This window comes from Pyxicephalus adspersus, chromosome 5 (genome assembly GCF_032062135.1).
Source record: "Pyxicephalus adspersus chromosome 5, UCB_Pads_2.0, whole genome shotgun sequence".
Lineage (NCBI taxonomy): Eukaryota > Metazoa > Chordata > Amphibia > Anura > Pyxicephalidae > Pyxicephalus > Pyxicephalus adspersus.
In genome coordinates this window covers 70,352,789-70,366,636 of record NC_092862.1, presented here as the reverse complement: position 1 = coordinate 70,366,636, position 13,848 = coordinate 70,352,789, and the positions used below count along the sequence as shown (strand labels likewise).

Genomic DNA, 13,848 nt, shown 5'->3' with positions numbered 1-13,848 from the left:
CAAGCCATAATCTTGTTTTATTAGATTTCCTTGCATGTGATTATGTATTTTTTGCAAAGTGAATTTTCCCCATATTTTCTAAGCTAAATGTAAAATCCCTTGAATGTGAACAAATTATTTCTTTATTAAAGCAAACCTTCAATTTTTAGGAAGCACTAAAAACCACTACTGGTAAACACCGTCACTATTATTACCTGTAATATTAAAGTTACAAGTTTGTTAAAATATAATTTCATTTGATTTGGTACCCAGACATTCATAATGCACAGGACATTGGATTATGAAGCATTCTGATTTAAATGACAGTAAAGAAATGAGTTGTTCAACAAGTATACCATTAACATAGCAATACAATTGTAGGTATTAGACATCACAACTAGGTCACTAACAGCCTGAATTGTATGAGCTATTTCATGGCTTTTCAAACTAAATAAATACCTGTTTATACCACATTTAGCATAGGTTTCCTTATTTCAGAACATTGGTAGTGAAGATTGAAATACCAATCCACTCCAGGATTTGTTCAATTCCTTTAAACTATGAAAATATAAAGCGAATACTGTACCTTTCCTACATATTGGTACTCCGATCCAGTGTACTCCTCTAACAGAAAGAATTGATTCCACATCCAACCACGTTTATGTCTGCTAAGTAGTTTTCCATCATTCACAGAAAAATGCTGCAGAATTTGCTGGGGTTGATCATCTGAAGTCCTCTTAAAGTAGAGTTCAGAATGACAGGGGTTTGGCTTAGAAATCCACAGAAGTAGTAGTAGTGCTGGGCAAGAAAACATAGTTTCAGTGTTCCCAAACACTTGGGATAAAAAAAGATAATACAATGAATTTCAGTATTCCTTATAAGCTGAGATTTTCCTTATGTAATGTCTTCATCCTTCGCTCTCCCATGGTTTCAAATCTAAACACAATTAAAAAGAGAATTAATATTTCTAACAATGCAATAGAGTTAATTTAAACAAAAATGCTTCTAAAAAATCAAAATGGTTGAAACACTTCAATCAGTACATTCATACAAATTCATCAAAGATGCATCAGTACTGAGAACCAATAAAATTCCTAGGCAAATACTTGTCCGAAACTCTCCAGTACCTTAGACACTTTGTTAAAAAACTGAACCCAACCACAAGAAGCAGAGAATATATAAATATATAGACTTTTCAATATATGTATTGTCAAGAAGAAAGAAAACTATGTTGAAAACAGCAACAGATCTCAAATAATTGGGTTGTGGGGAGCTTTTTTTCTATATATATAAACATACTTTACAAAAATAAATCAGGGCACAACACTCTGGCCCAGCCACTGCATTTCTTAGACTCCTTACAGATGACCCAAATTTCTAAACCTGTTGTTGTCAGACTTCTTTCTTTTTATGTGAGAGAGAGACTAACACAGTGATGCAAAGTGTAGACTTAAAAGGCAAGCTACCTTTCTCAAGGCTATAATAAAGTGAACGTAATTGCTTAGTACTGTCACAACACTGTGGAGCTGAAAAAGACAGTCAGTGTTAGCAGCAGGCAGGCATTTCCTTATTCAAAAAAAATCATGGCCTCCTTAGCATTCTTCTGACAATAGAAAGCAGCAGCTATTCATGAAATTATACTTATCCTTCCCACAACATTCTACTTTTTATTGCAGTTAGGCTTGCCTTTAGTTTAATTCGTTGTCCCCCCTCCTGTTTTGCCTTTACATTTCCTAGATAGACACTCCCTGCTTCTATATTCTTCACAGTTATTTTTATTTTACCAGTGTAGAAATGGAGCTTAAGAAAGTCATTGTTTTATATTCTTATCTAAAGTTAAGCTGTCATTGATTCAAGTTATGTGTCTTATTGAAGAGATAAGATTCTTGTGTATTCTGCCAAATCAGAAAGTGACCATACTGTCCATGTAGCCTGGGTCTCAGGGTGTATGTAATTGCATAAATTTGCATTTGAAACAGAACAATGTTGCTATAGAAAGTAAGTTCAATGCATAACACTTAACTGGAAATAAACTCCTGATTACCATGATATTGCTTCTTGAAAGTGCATTAACTACTCACTGTACAGTAGTTTTAAGGTATTAGAAGACAATGTCCCCACATCCCTCACAACAGCAAACACCCATACATTTTATTTAACCTTATTCAACATTGTGTATTGCTGATGAGCAAAAGAAAGTCAGTGTATTTGTCCCAACAAAATACATTTAGGATTGGTCCTCCTGAGAAATAAAGCTCCCCTGCCCTTCTCTTCCAATCCCCAACAAGCCAAGCAAACGGTGCAGAATCAATATAGAATTTCAAACCTATATCTGGAACCATAGCAGAGTCTTTGACTACGTACACACATACAATGGTTCTCGTCCAATAATCGGCTCAGGGCTGATATCAGACAAGAATCTGGCGTGTGTACAGTGCCCGCTGTCCATCGTCCGAACGACCATCCTGACGGATCCATTGGTGTCGAACGATCGGAAGTATTGGAATTAAAGGAGGAGAGGGTGCAGCAGGGAGCTGCTCCGTCGTTCTTCCCCACCCCTCTCTATAGATCAGAACGGTGCTGTATGTACAGCACTCGTTCGTGCATCGTTCAGTTGATAGTCATTGGAAAGGATCGTAAAAGATCCTTTCTAGTGACAATTATTACACGTGTGTATGTAGCCTTTTGCTTCGTATCTAACCTTAACAAGGCATTTTTTTTAGACACTTCTTGGATGCTTACTTTACCCATGTGATAGATCTGTGAGATAAATTACAAAAAAATCTAGGTGAAAATTTCTTACTTGTCTTTACTAAGACCCCTAGCAAGCTATATTTAAAAGATTTTCACTCAAAGGTAATGGGCTCTAACAGTAATGATTCTGAACAAACTGTAGCTGTGTGATCTCACAAGAACAATGAAACTTGTTTCTACAAAAAAGGTTTTCATCTATAAACTCAACTATTCATGGAGGAACTCCAGTCTAATTAAAAAGTGGTATATTGTTTTAAAATGAGTTGCTGAAATCACAGTGCATACTCATTTAAAGTTTATCTACTTCTGTTGCAAAGGTAAAGCAGCTATAAACAAATTACTAGTTCACCAGAAGTATACTGATCAAAAAAAGAATGCACACATAAGCACCTTTTAAACTCAAAGACAATCAAGGAAAATGAACTAACACAACTAAAAGTAAGAAAGAAAAATCTGAATGACTGCTAAAAAACTGACATTGATTATTTTTGTACTTTATAACATTTAATGTCTGCAAGAACTGTGCCACCAACGCATTTCGTCATGCTGACAGGTATTAGAGATATTGCAGAACATATGGATATAGGACTGAAATCATTCACACAGGTAAATAGAGACAAAAGACTTCACACACTAATTTTTAACATAAAGGTATATATATTTTTCTGTACACTGTCTTTGCTGCCTTTGTGCTCTCAAGTGACCAGATCCATTGACAACATTGGGTTCCATACTATCTGTGGTTTTCAGATGCTACAAGCTCCATTTTCTAATTATTCTTGTGCATTGAGCCATGGCGTAACATTTTCTTATATCCTATTGGGGTCTGCAAAAATGTCAGTATCTGATTTCCTAGCTACATTCACCTAACAATCCTATTACAATCATTTTAGTAGCTAGATTGTTTATATATTTTAGATTACAAATGATATTCCTCTGCATCAGTAAAAAAAAAAAAGATACGACTTCACGAGGGAAGCTCTAAGATCTTGAAATAGTTAAAATATTGTAATTAAAATATTGCCTATTATCTATGGTAGAGCCTAAATTAAACTTCACCAGTTAGTTTTCATTAATATAAGTATGGATATTCACTCTGGTGAATTGTTTCTCATTGCATACACTAATACCATCCTGTGCCATTCAAAAGTCTTTTAATGAGAATGAATATTCATTAGTGGTAATCAAACAAATAATAATAATAAACAAGGTCTTTAGAGAATGTAAGTGATATGCACTGCATGTATGCATCAGTTGACAAACTGCACTGGTTCAAGAAACATTTTAAATTATGTTAAACCAAAAAGAACGCAAACTACACCTATTCCTTTCTTAATTATCCCATGCTACGTGTATAAAATACAAAAATATTTCATTTTTTTCCATAGATGTGTATGCTGCTCAACAAATATGCAGGTTTTTCCATAATGCACATGTATATCACATTTCTGGGTAAAACTGTGTGTGCGAATATATATTCACACACAGTTTTACCCAGAAATGTGATATATATGTAGATATATGTGGATATACATATTTATATATATATATAGAGTCCACGTAGACATTCGGACATGACATTGACTTGATACATCCCTTTAATGGTTGCAGAAGAAAAAAGTTGAGGTTCTGCAGTGGTTGTTACAATGCCCTACCTCAGTATCTTTGAGTCTCAATATCTTTGAGGAAATGTCAAACATGCATTTTATGCAAGGCACTCAAATAATTCACAGGACCTGAAGACTTTTTTTCCAATAAAAATAATTAACTTTATATCATTCAAAAAAGGGGCTTGTGCACAATTTACACAAAACACTACAATCCATTATTAATGCTAAAAGTACCCCTTCCTCCTGGTATAACTTTTTTTTTAGTCTTTCTCTGCATTGCTAGATTACTGCTATGTACATCTTTTGTAGCCTGCAATAGATCACTATCTATTTCATTGGTAGATGGTCTGTATCTGGTTTCCAATCATCAGATTCAAGCCCCCAAGTAAGAAAAATTAAAAAATGTAAAACAAAGTGTAGAAAAAAATAAAAAAGTAAAATCATTTAAAAAAAATAGAATGTTAAATATTTCTAAAAATAATCTCTAGGGCACAATAATGATGTTGGATAGATCTGATGAAATTCACATTTACTGCACAAGCAACTAATTATCACACAAATAAATGAAATCCATTGTATTTGAATCCTGTGACAAAGGAGACATCATGTCTGATTTATTAAGGCTTTCCAAGACTGGAGAAGATAGACTATAATGGTGGAAGCTGGGTATTTCAACAAACCTGGAATTGACTTCTTAAAATAAATTGCTACTATTTGGAAATTATTTTGAATCTTGGATCATATCCATCCCAGGTTTGCTCGATCACTCATATTAGGCTATCTTCTCCAGTCTTAGAGAGCTTTAACCTCCCTAGCGGTTCATTTCTTTTCGGTTTTATATGTCTAAAAGCGGTACATTGTTTTTCATGAAAATTTATTTTACAGTATAATATAATAGTATGAGTATATTAAAGTTTGAAACACAAAATCATGTAAAAATAATAAATTGAATACATTAAAAAATCTATACATTTAAAAAAATACATATTATACTCATACTAACATATATACTATAAAATAAATGTTCTTGAAAACAATGTACTGCTTTTACACATATAAATCCAATGTATTGCATTCAGTACAGTTGTTTTGTATTGAATGCCAAACAAAAAAAATTGGAATTTCCCACCTCACCGGCAGTGTACACACGCACCAACGTCACCGGGAACTCTCCCAGTGACTCATAGGATGCAGAAGCCGGCCAAAGGAAGAAGACGGAGATTGCGGCGATAGGCGGCGCGGGAGGCCGGCGGATCAGGTAAGCCCTGTATTTACTTTGACCTCCCATAGGGTTACCTACCCCGAGTGTGACTAGAGGTTACCGCTTTCAGCAACTTTTTTCTAAACCGAGTCACACTTGGGGTTACCGCTAGGAAGGTTAATAAATCAGGGCCATAATGCTAATTTGGGTCCTTGGCAATACAACTTGATTTGTCTGGTCATTAAGCTAACAATTTACACAAATCTATTGTGTGCATTGCAATGTAGTGTTGAAAAGGGAATACAGCTCTAGTAATGTAAAATGTTCTTTTATTTATTTTGAGCTTTACCATTCTGTGGCAATGTATAATACATTAGGGTAGGCTACAAATGCGTAAAGGTATAATGTGTAAAGCCAAGACATTTCCAACACAATAAAAATGCACTTGCAGGGATTAAGGGAGAATGGCTTGAGGCCTCAAGTGGTTACCTATACATTTAAAAGAGCTCTTGTGCTGTTTGGTTTCACGTTAAAAGATTGATTTTCTCTGTGAACTTCAAGTCTTGCTTCCAAATGTAGATACATGATCTTAAATGAATGCTAGCAAATGCTATTGTTCGTTCTACTTTGGGTGTCACATGGTCACACATGCTTGCCTCAACCACCAACTAAATCCAGAGATGAGAAGGAATGAATTGTAGTGCATTTTCCAAACACATTTGGCTCATGAAACAGATATTATTTTCCTTTATTGCAATGGTTTTTTAATGATTCTGTGATATCAAATGGCCTATTTCAACCATAAAAATAGAGTTGTACACTATATAAAGCATACAGGATGCAACTGTTTATGCTAGACATTATTATCCACAAATACAGTCACTCCTATACTGTAGTATAATAGACATTGCAATAACAAAATTGTGTTAAAAGTATCTTTTTGTACTTATAAGCTATGGAATATTTGGTTCATGCAGTCATTTTGGCAGAAAGGGATGTTTTTAGATACATTTGTATCGTTCTTGTTTGTATAGGAGCCCAAAGAAAGAAAGGCAACTGCTACCACTTCTAGTGCTGTTCATTGTTCTGTATCTTAAAAAGTGCAACTGATCATGGCCAGTATAACCTTCTGCATTGAATTTAGAGTTATTTGTATAATTAGCAAGTATTGGAAGATAATGGAATGTGTGTAACATTTTTGGTGCCATCTAGACAACTAAATTAAATGACACTGGTGTCTTTTTCTTACATGAAGCTGTTGTCTATTGATCTGTAAAAATCTAACTGGCACACCTCTGGTTTTGGAGTAAGAGTGAACTAAAAAAAGAAAAAGCTCCATTCAGGGCTATTTCAAAGCTTTTACAAACACGGTGGTTAAAAGTACAGATGTACAGATGCAGGGGAATACTGAGAACAAAGAGCTTGTTCAGAAGACTCTTACTACATGATAAAATCTCGGGGTATCTCATATTTTAAACATTCTTTTTTCTACCATAAAAAATGTAAACCTACAGGTCAAGCAGCAAAACCTTAATAATAAAACACAATACTAAATCATCAAATATGACAAATGTAGACATTTTTTTAGGCTACATAACATCTTTTTTTTTTGCCATTTTGCTTATCATGCACCTGGCTTTTACATAACCATTTGCTTATAACCACATGCAAATGGGTCAAGAAATTTCACTTGTAGAGCAATTTATACTGCTGCATAATCAGCATGACAGGCACTTGAATAGCATCAATCGCTCATGATAGAATGCTTGAAATTTGCACCGAGGCAGTGATTTACTAAAAGGTAAAAGTGTTATATTGAACCAGCAGACCTGTGCCTGCCTGAAAAGCGAAATCAATTTAAGGAGAAATTATATATACGTATCACAAACACTTCACCGTATATAAGCAAACCTTTGCACCTATTTGCATGATAAAGCTTCATACTAAAATGCAACTGTTATTATCATTTTAACTTGATGGCTTTTTTTACATAAAAGAAATCAGTGTAGCCCTTTTCAAACACTGCAAGGGCTATTTCTGCATGTATTTCCATGTGTGTTGTAATAGGGTACTGAGATTGTACCATTGTTTTATGCCATTACAGTTATCATACCCAATCAGTCTTTGTAAATAAACACAGTATGTCATGCAATAATTTTATTTCAAATTATACCACAAAATACATATAGTTTCTCTACAGAAAACACTATCTCACTCTATCTGCATATAAAGGAAACAAAGGTCTCTAATTGTATTTTAATTGACACAAATCTGCGCTCTTTCGTGAACAAGGATAGGTTAAGCCAAAACACTGGATGCAGCTTCCTAAAATATCAATGTGGACATGTTACTGGTGTGTCAGTATAGTTCTGATTGTGTCTGTGAATATGTTTCTGTCCACATCAGCATGGAACTGATTGTGTCGGCAGGCATGGTTCGTGTGTTAACATGATCTTGACTATATTTAAAGATACAATTCTTTCAGTTTCAGTACAGGTAGTCTCCAGGTTACATACAAGATAGGGACTGTAGGTTTGTTCTTAAGTTGAATTTGTATGTAAGTCGGAACAGGTACATTGTTTTAATAAATGCATTTGGGACAGATAATTATCTCAAAATATTATTAGGCAGTGTGGTGTCATTTTTGTGTATAAAATCCTCACTATGTGCTAATCACAAGCAAAGCAAAAAAAAAAGCTTTATGGAGCCTAGTCATTTATTACCTTCTGGAGCAAGCTGTGCAATGGTAGGCAAAAAGAAACAGCTGCAGAATTTGTCTTGGTCATTTAATGGTTACAAGAGGCTGCAGAAGGATCTCGTCCCCCTAGGATCACCCACAACCTCAGCTGTGTTTAGCAAAAGATTTTATTTGAAAGTCATGCAAACCTCCCCCTTCAAGCCTCCGCTCTGCACAGGAGTGAGCAGGGAAGCCGTGTTCGTATCTCGGGGGTGTCTGTATGTCAGATGCTCCTAACCCGGGGACTACCTGTATGTTACTGATTTTGTCATTGTAGTCAAATTTCTGAATACTTTTTTAGAGACATAAAATTTTTCTGATAGTGTCAATATGGCCCTGATTACCTCTCTAAGGACATGTTTCTAGTGTGTTATTATGGTAATCAATATCTATCTGCAGTTTCATTTTTAATGCAACCAAATAATATTTATTACACTAAATTTGTAGTTTTTGTAAGGCCCCATATGTGCATTATGAGTTCTAGAACTGGTAGGGAGATTGAGAAGGACATGTTTAAAACAATTGTAGGAAGGATAGGGGTGGCTTATTGTAGAAGGTTTAGGGATGAACAAAGCATAAAACTGGCACTGATCAGATTCTGTGCAACATAAAAAATACTTGTTCAATGTAAACTCTTTAAAAAAACCTATCCTTAAAAAAAATAAAAATAAAGTTGCAGCAAAAACAGCCATCTAGGCACTACAACACTCAATGGGCTCCGACAAAAAAATTGGAGTGATTAGAAGATAAGCTTAGAGCTATGTCAACCCCATGCAACAAATCATATTATACTGAACACAGGCAGCATTTTGTTTCAATAGTGCACTTTGTGGGTCTGGTATTATCTTTGCTTAATTCTTTTAAATAACTGTATCATATGATTCTTCAATATTTTACAATGTTGTATTGTGGACCACAGGTCAATACTACAGTACATTGCAAACTAAAAGAAAAATCAATTGCTAAAAGTCTCATTTAGTTTTTTTAGTTAATTTTTTTAGTATCAATATAAAACATGTTAAAAAGTATTCACTGAATATTGTTAAAATTTTAGCATCTGTTAACTACACATTTTTTAACCTCGTTAGAGTGCCGCATATTCACCAACTTATTTGCTAATTTAATTATATAATGCAACTTTGTCTTTAAAAAAATCCCATTGAAGAATTATTATTAAAACCCTGGAAATACACAAAAGTTTGTTTGTAACTCCTATATACAAAAAAGAACTGTATGTGTTTTGGGTGATTGGTAAAGCATTTATAAAAAGATATACATAAAGCAATATCATTAAACAATGAACCCTCCTCCACAACAATAACAGACTTAAGGCTAGCTGTACTTAGTGTGTGGGTACTTGCAGGTCACAGTGTAATGGAAAATTACATTATACATATTCACTATTGACGATAGTTCGTCCCTAATAATGTTTAATTAGTTTATATTGATTTGATCCACATTATTAAAATATTGATCACGTTCCCTAGGCTTCCTTTAATCAAAGAAATGTCTTACCAGGTGGGATTTTACTTCTCCTGTATTCTGAATTTGTTTGTGAAGAACAGCGTAGTCTGAACCTCTAAGTGAATCCATTAACCAATTAATACAATGATTAAAAGATACTAATTTTATGGGAAGCCATTACTGTACCCAATTAAACTGCAGTTGTGGTAAGGTGATTCAACTGTAACAGATTATTGTTAATTAAATCACCTACCTAGGTAATTAATTTGTGATTTAAATTTAGCATGAATAACTAAATGCAAAGTGGTCCTTTATGACTCCAGATACGCAAGAACTTATACTTCAAAGTTTATTTTTACCTAATTATAAGCAGAATAGCTGAAAAGCAGATATAAATTGTAATATAATATTTCTGATCAAACATTCCTATTACACAACAAAGTCATATTTGAACAATTTAGATGATAAACAAAGTTAGAAAAAGGAACTATCACTCAGCCTATCTCTCTTAAATATCAGCACTGCAAAAGGTATAAAGTATATGACTGTCGAAAGGCAAAGTCTTCAGTTGTATTGAACTTTTGTGAAGAATTTGTTTGGCTATTATTATTTCCAAAAATGATTGGTAAATTATTGTATTAGTAATACTGACTGGTGAAACAAATGGACCACATATACAAGAGTTGGATTATATAAAAATAGAGTATGGGTGTTTTTTCTGCCCATAAATAAATGTTTAATACATTGAAGAAATTACACTAAAATAAACACTTTGCATTCACTGTCTAACATTAGTCTAACTTCTGGGACTCTATATTCTAACAAATTGAGTCTATATATTCTTAGGTCATGAAAAGTATATTTTGGTTGTGAACTTTTAAATGAGATTTGAGAAGTATAGGCTTTAAAAGACCTAGGTCAGGACATGCAAATAGAAGGTCTATAGACATTTTAATTGCTTTTACTTTAGCACAAATTGTAAGTGCAATAACAGTTATTTTTTATAACTGTCTTCTGGTCTGCGCTAGTTTCTACACCTGCTACTTTACAAAGCCACTGCGGGTGTTGATCGGTGCATTTGCTAGAGTGGGGTTTGTGTGGGCGCCTGGGAGGGTCACATGAATGAGTTGAATGTCAAAGCTTTGAGAAGGGACCAGTCTCTTTTCCTACATATATTTATTAAAAGAAAGTAAAGTTGTTTTTCACTTCTGAGCTGAGAGACTTTTGCAAATAACAACTGCATACAATAAAGGAAGTCCTGGATTTAAAGAGCAATATATGAATACTGCTATATTGCTTCTTAATTATTTATTGTTATGGTTGTTGTTATTAACTGGGATTAATTCTTTGGGAGGCAAAAGTTTATCATACCTTAATAAAGGAGTTATCTGATATATTTCAACTTTTATTGCAAGTTGTTAGGGGGTGTATACCACTAAAAACTGGATGTAATATTTTTTCTTTTTATGTTTTGCTTCAAATTGTTTATAAAATTTTGCTCAAGAAAATATACAGAGACAAAGGAAACTGTATAGGAAAAGACATAAAAAACATATTACCATTACAGTTGAGGGCAGAACAAAGCAAAAATACATTTGGCTTAAAATACTTAAGTGCAGCCAACAAAAGGACATGAGAATAACAAAAACATACAACAATAGAAAATAAATAGAGAATGGATGGCCTACAGAAGGAAAAAACTCAAGGGGATGGAACAACGAGATAGGGATAAGCCTATTACCAGGAATATGATTGAGAGAAATATCCCACACAAAAAAGGGGTCTAAAGCATTGAAGAAACATATGAAGGGTCAAGCATTGACTCTCCAAATGGAATTCTCATGTTATTTTTTATTGAATAATGAATGTAAGTAAAATGGCGGTGCACACACATATGGCCTAAACGATTAAGAAGAGAAATCAAACAAAGCACACACGTAAATAAAAAGCTAAAGTATATAAATAAATATAAACTACAACACTACTCCTGGTATTATAGATAAGCCCTGTCTTACCCATAACTCAATCAATAAACCAGCTTGGTTTTCTCATCCTATAAAAACGTAACCTTTATTGCTACACCTCAATATGTCAATACAGAAATATGTGTGAGATTTTATAACTAATGTTCATGGCCATGTCATTCATATGAATTTCAAATAATTTCATCTCTGCTAACAAGAATGTTTGCTTTTTCTCACACAATTTGTTATTGATTTGTCTTGTCATCCTAAATTGTACGTGTTGATTTTTTCAGTCTTGTGCAATATGCCTCCCTGTCTATGTATATATACATCTTAATAAATGGTTTCCCTCGTTCCTAACATTTCCTTTTATTTGTGTCCCCAAAGGGGCTGTTTATTTGACAGATCTAATTTGAAACTGCAGTAGCTATAATTTAAAATTTAAAGCAGTTTTTCCTAAATTCACAATCAATGTGGTCAGTGATTCAAGATAATTTAGATAGGAAATGAGGCTAGATTACACACACTATACACACACACACATATATATATATATATATATATATATATATATATATATACATTTATTCATAGTAAAATAAAGATACAATTCAGCCTCACCTTAAGTCTTGCAAAGTTGTAGAGTATTAATAATTCCTATTGCCTATTGCAAATTCACAGTCAGCTTCTTACAGCTTACATTAAATCTGCACATAAAGAGCCTGCCTCATTGTTTGGTATCCTTAGTGCTGAATCCTTAGTGCCCCTGCCCTGTCCCTTCTATTTATTGAATTTCATTCTTTTCAAATATTTGTGGGCACTACCACTGCTTTTTGTTCTCAGGATGCTATGTACAAAATTCATCTACCTAACATCCACAAAGAAGTACGAAAACAAAGTGATAATATTGCTGGATCAAACACAAGGTATATAACGAAAACATGAAAGGTTTTATTTTACAATATATTGCTTTGGAAAGGGGAATAGAGAAGACAAAACCACAGCAGAAAAAATCTTCTGCTTAAAATATTAAATTAGGTAAAATATATATTAAAAACAAATCACAAGTTCGATAAAATGCAAATTTGCAGATTTAAATCAATGACTTTCCAGCTCTGCAACTATCTCTTATTCTGAAAGTGTCTATTGAATGTGGTGGCTTTCCAGGCAAGATTAAGCTTTTATCTGGTGATCAAAGTTGCTGAAAAGATCAGAGGCACAACTCACTTATTTCAAAATAATGTTATAAGTGAAATAATGCTCCTATCTTACTACTAAAGCAGTGAAGCCAATATGAAGTAGGAAATACCTAGATGTCTCATCCAGTTTTTTATTATTTGGAATCATAAAGCAGAACTGTTTGTTCAAAAGAACTGTGATCAGGCAGGTCTGTTTATTGTAGAAGGGAGGTAATGCCCCTTCTGCATTAAATGCCCTTCTGCATTTAAATAAAATTACATGCCTGATCACAATGTTTTAAATATTCATCTGTCCCTGTACAATCAGGGGCACTTGCATCTTCTTCTTCTCTTCTTTATGGTTTCGATCCTTGGCCATCCTGATTGGCGGGGCTTGGCAACATAACTCCAAGACAGAAGAAAGCAGGCCTGAAGCAATAAGATGGACGAAGGGTCTCATGACAGGGGGAGTAGAGAAGGCTGAGCGTTGGGGGGGTTAAAAGTTCAAGTAAGGAGACCGGAGGGAAGAAGAGGGGTGAAGGGGCCTCAGGACAGGGGGAGTAGAGAAGGCTGAGGTTGGGGGGTTAAAAGTTAAAAAAAAAAAAAGTGTGGGAAAAAGGAATCTTAGGATTGGAGGGTGATGGAGAAGGGGAGGTGAGAGGTTAGGAGTTAAAAGAGGGGTCCCGTGGGTGGGGGGCAGCACTTTGAAAAGAATTACTGGTGACTGCGTTCCCACCCTCCCTCCCTATTTGAGGAAGGAGGGGGACTATTGTCACAGCAGCCGGCCGGGCAGGTTTTGTTGTTCAGGTCCATGAACGTTAGAGGGGGGGGGGTAATGAAAAATATAGAGGAGATGGGGACACGGAAAAGTTTGGTTTTTGGACAGTAAGGTTGGCCTTGCATGACACTTGGTTGTTGTGGAGGCTAAGTTGGAGTATCTGCTAACTGTCCCCGAGGCGGG

General features: G+C 34.5%; 1 protein-coding gene across 1 annotated transcript in view; it reads right to left on the bottom strand.

Annotated features, from left to right (window-relative positions):
• The window catches only part of LOC140331107 (cadherin-10-like), a 245,955-nt gene that overhangs the window by 149,414 nt on the left and 82,693 nt on the right, over positions 1-13,848 (bottom strand). Inside the window, exon 2 of the mRNA XM_072411846.1 lies at positions 566-915. Coding sequence (XP_072267947.1) covers positions 566-793 — 228 coding nt within the window. The 5' untranslated portion in view covers positions 794-915. The remainder of the gene's footprint in view (positions 1-565; positions 916-13,848) is intronic.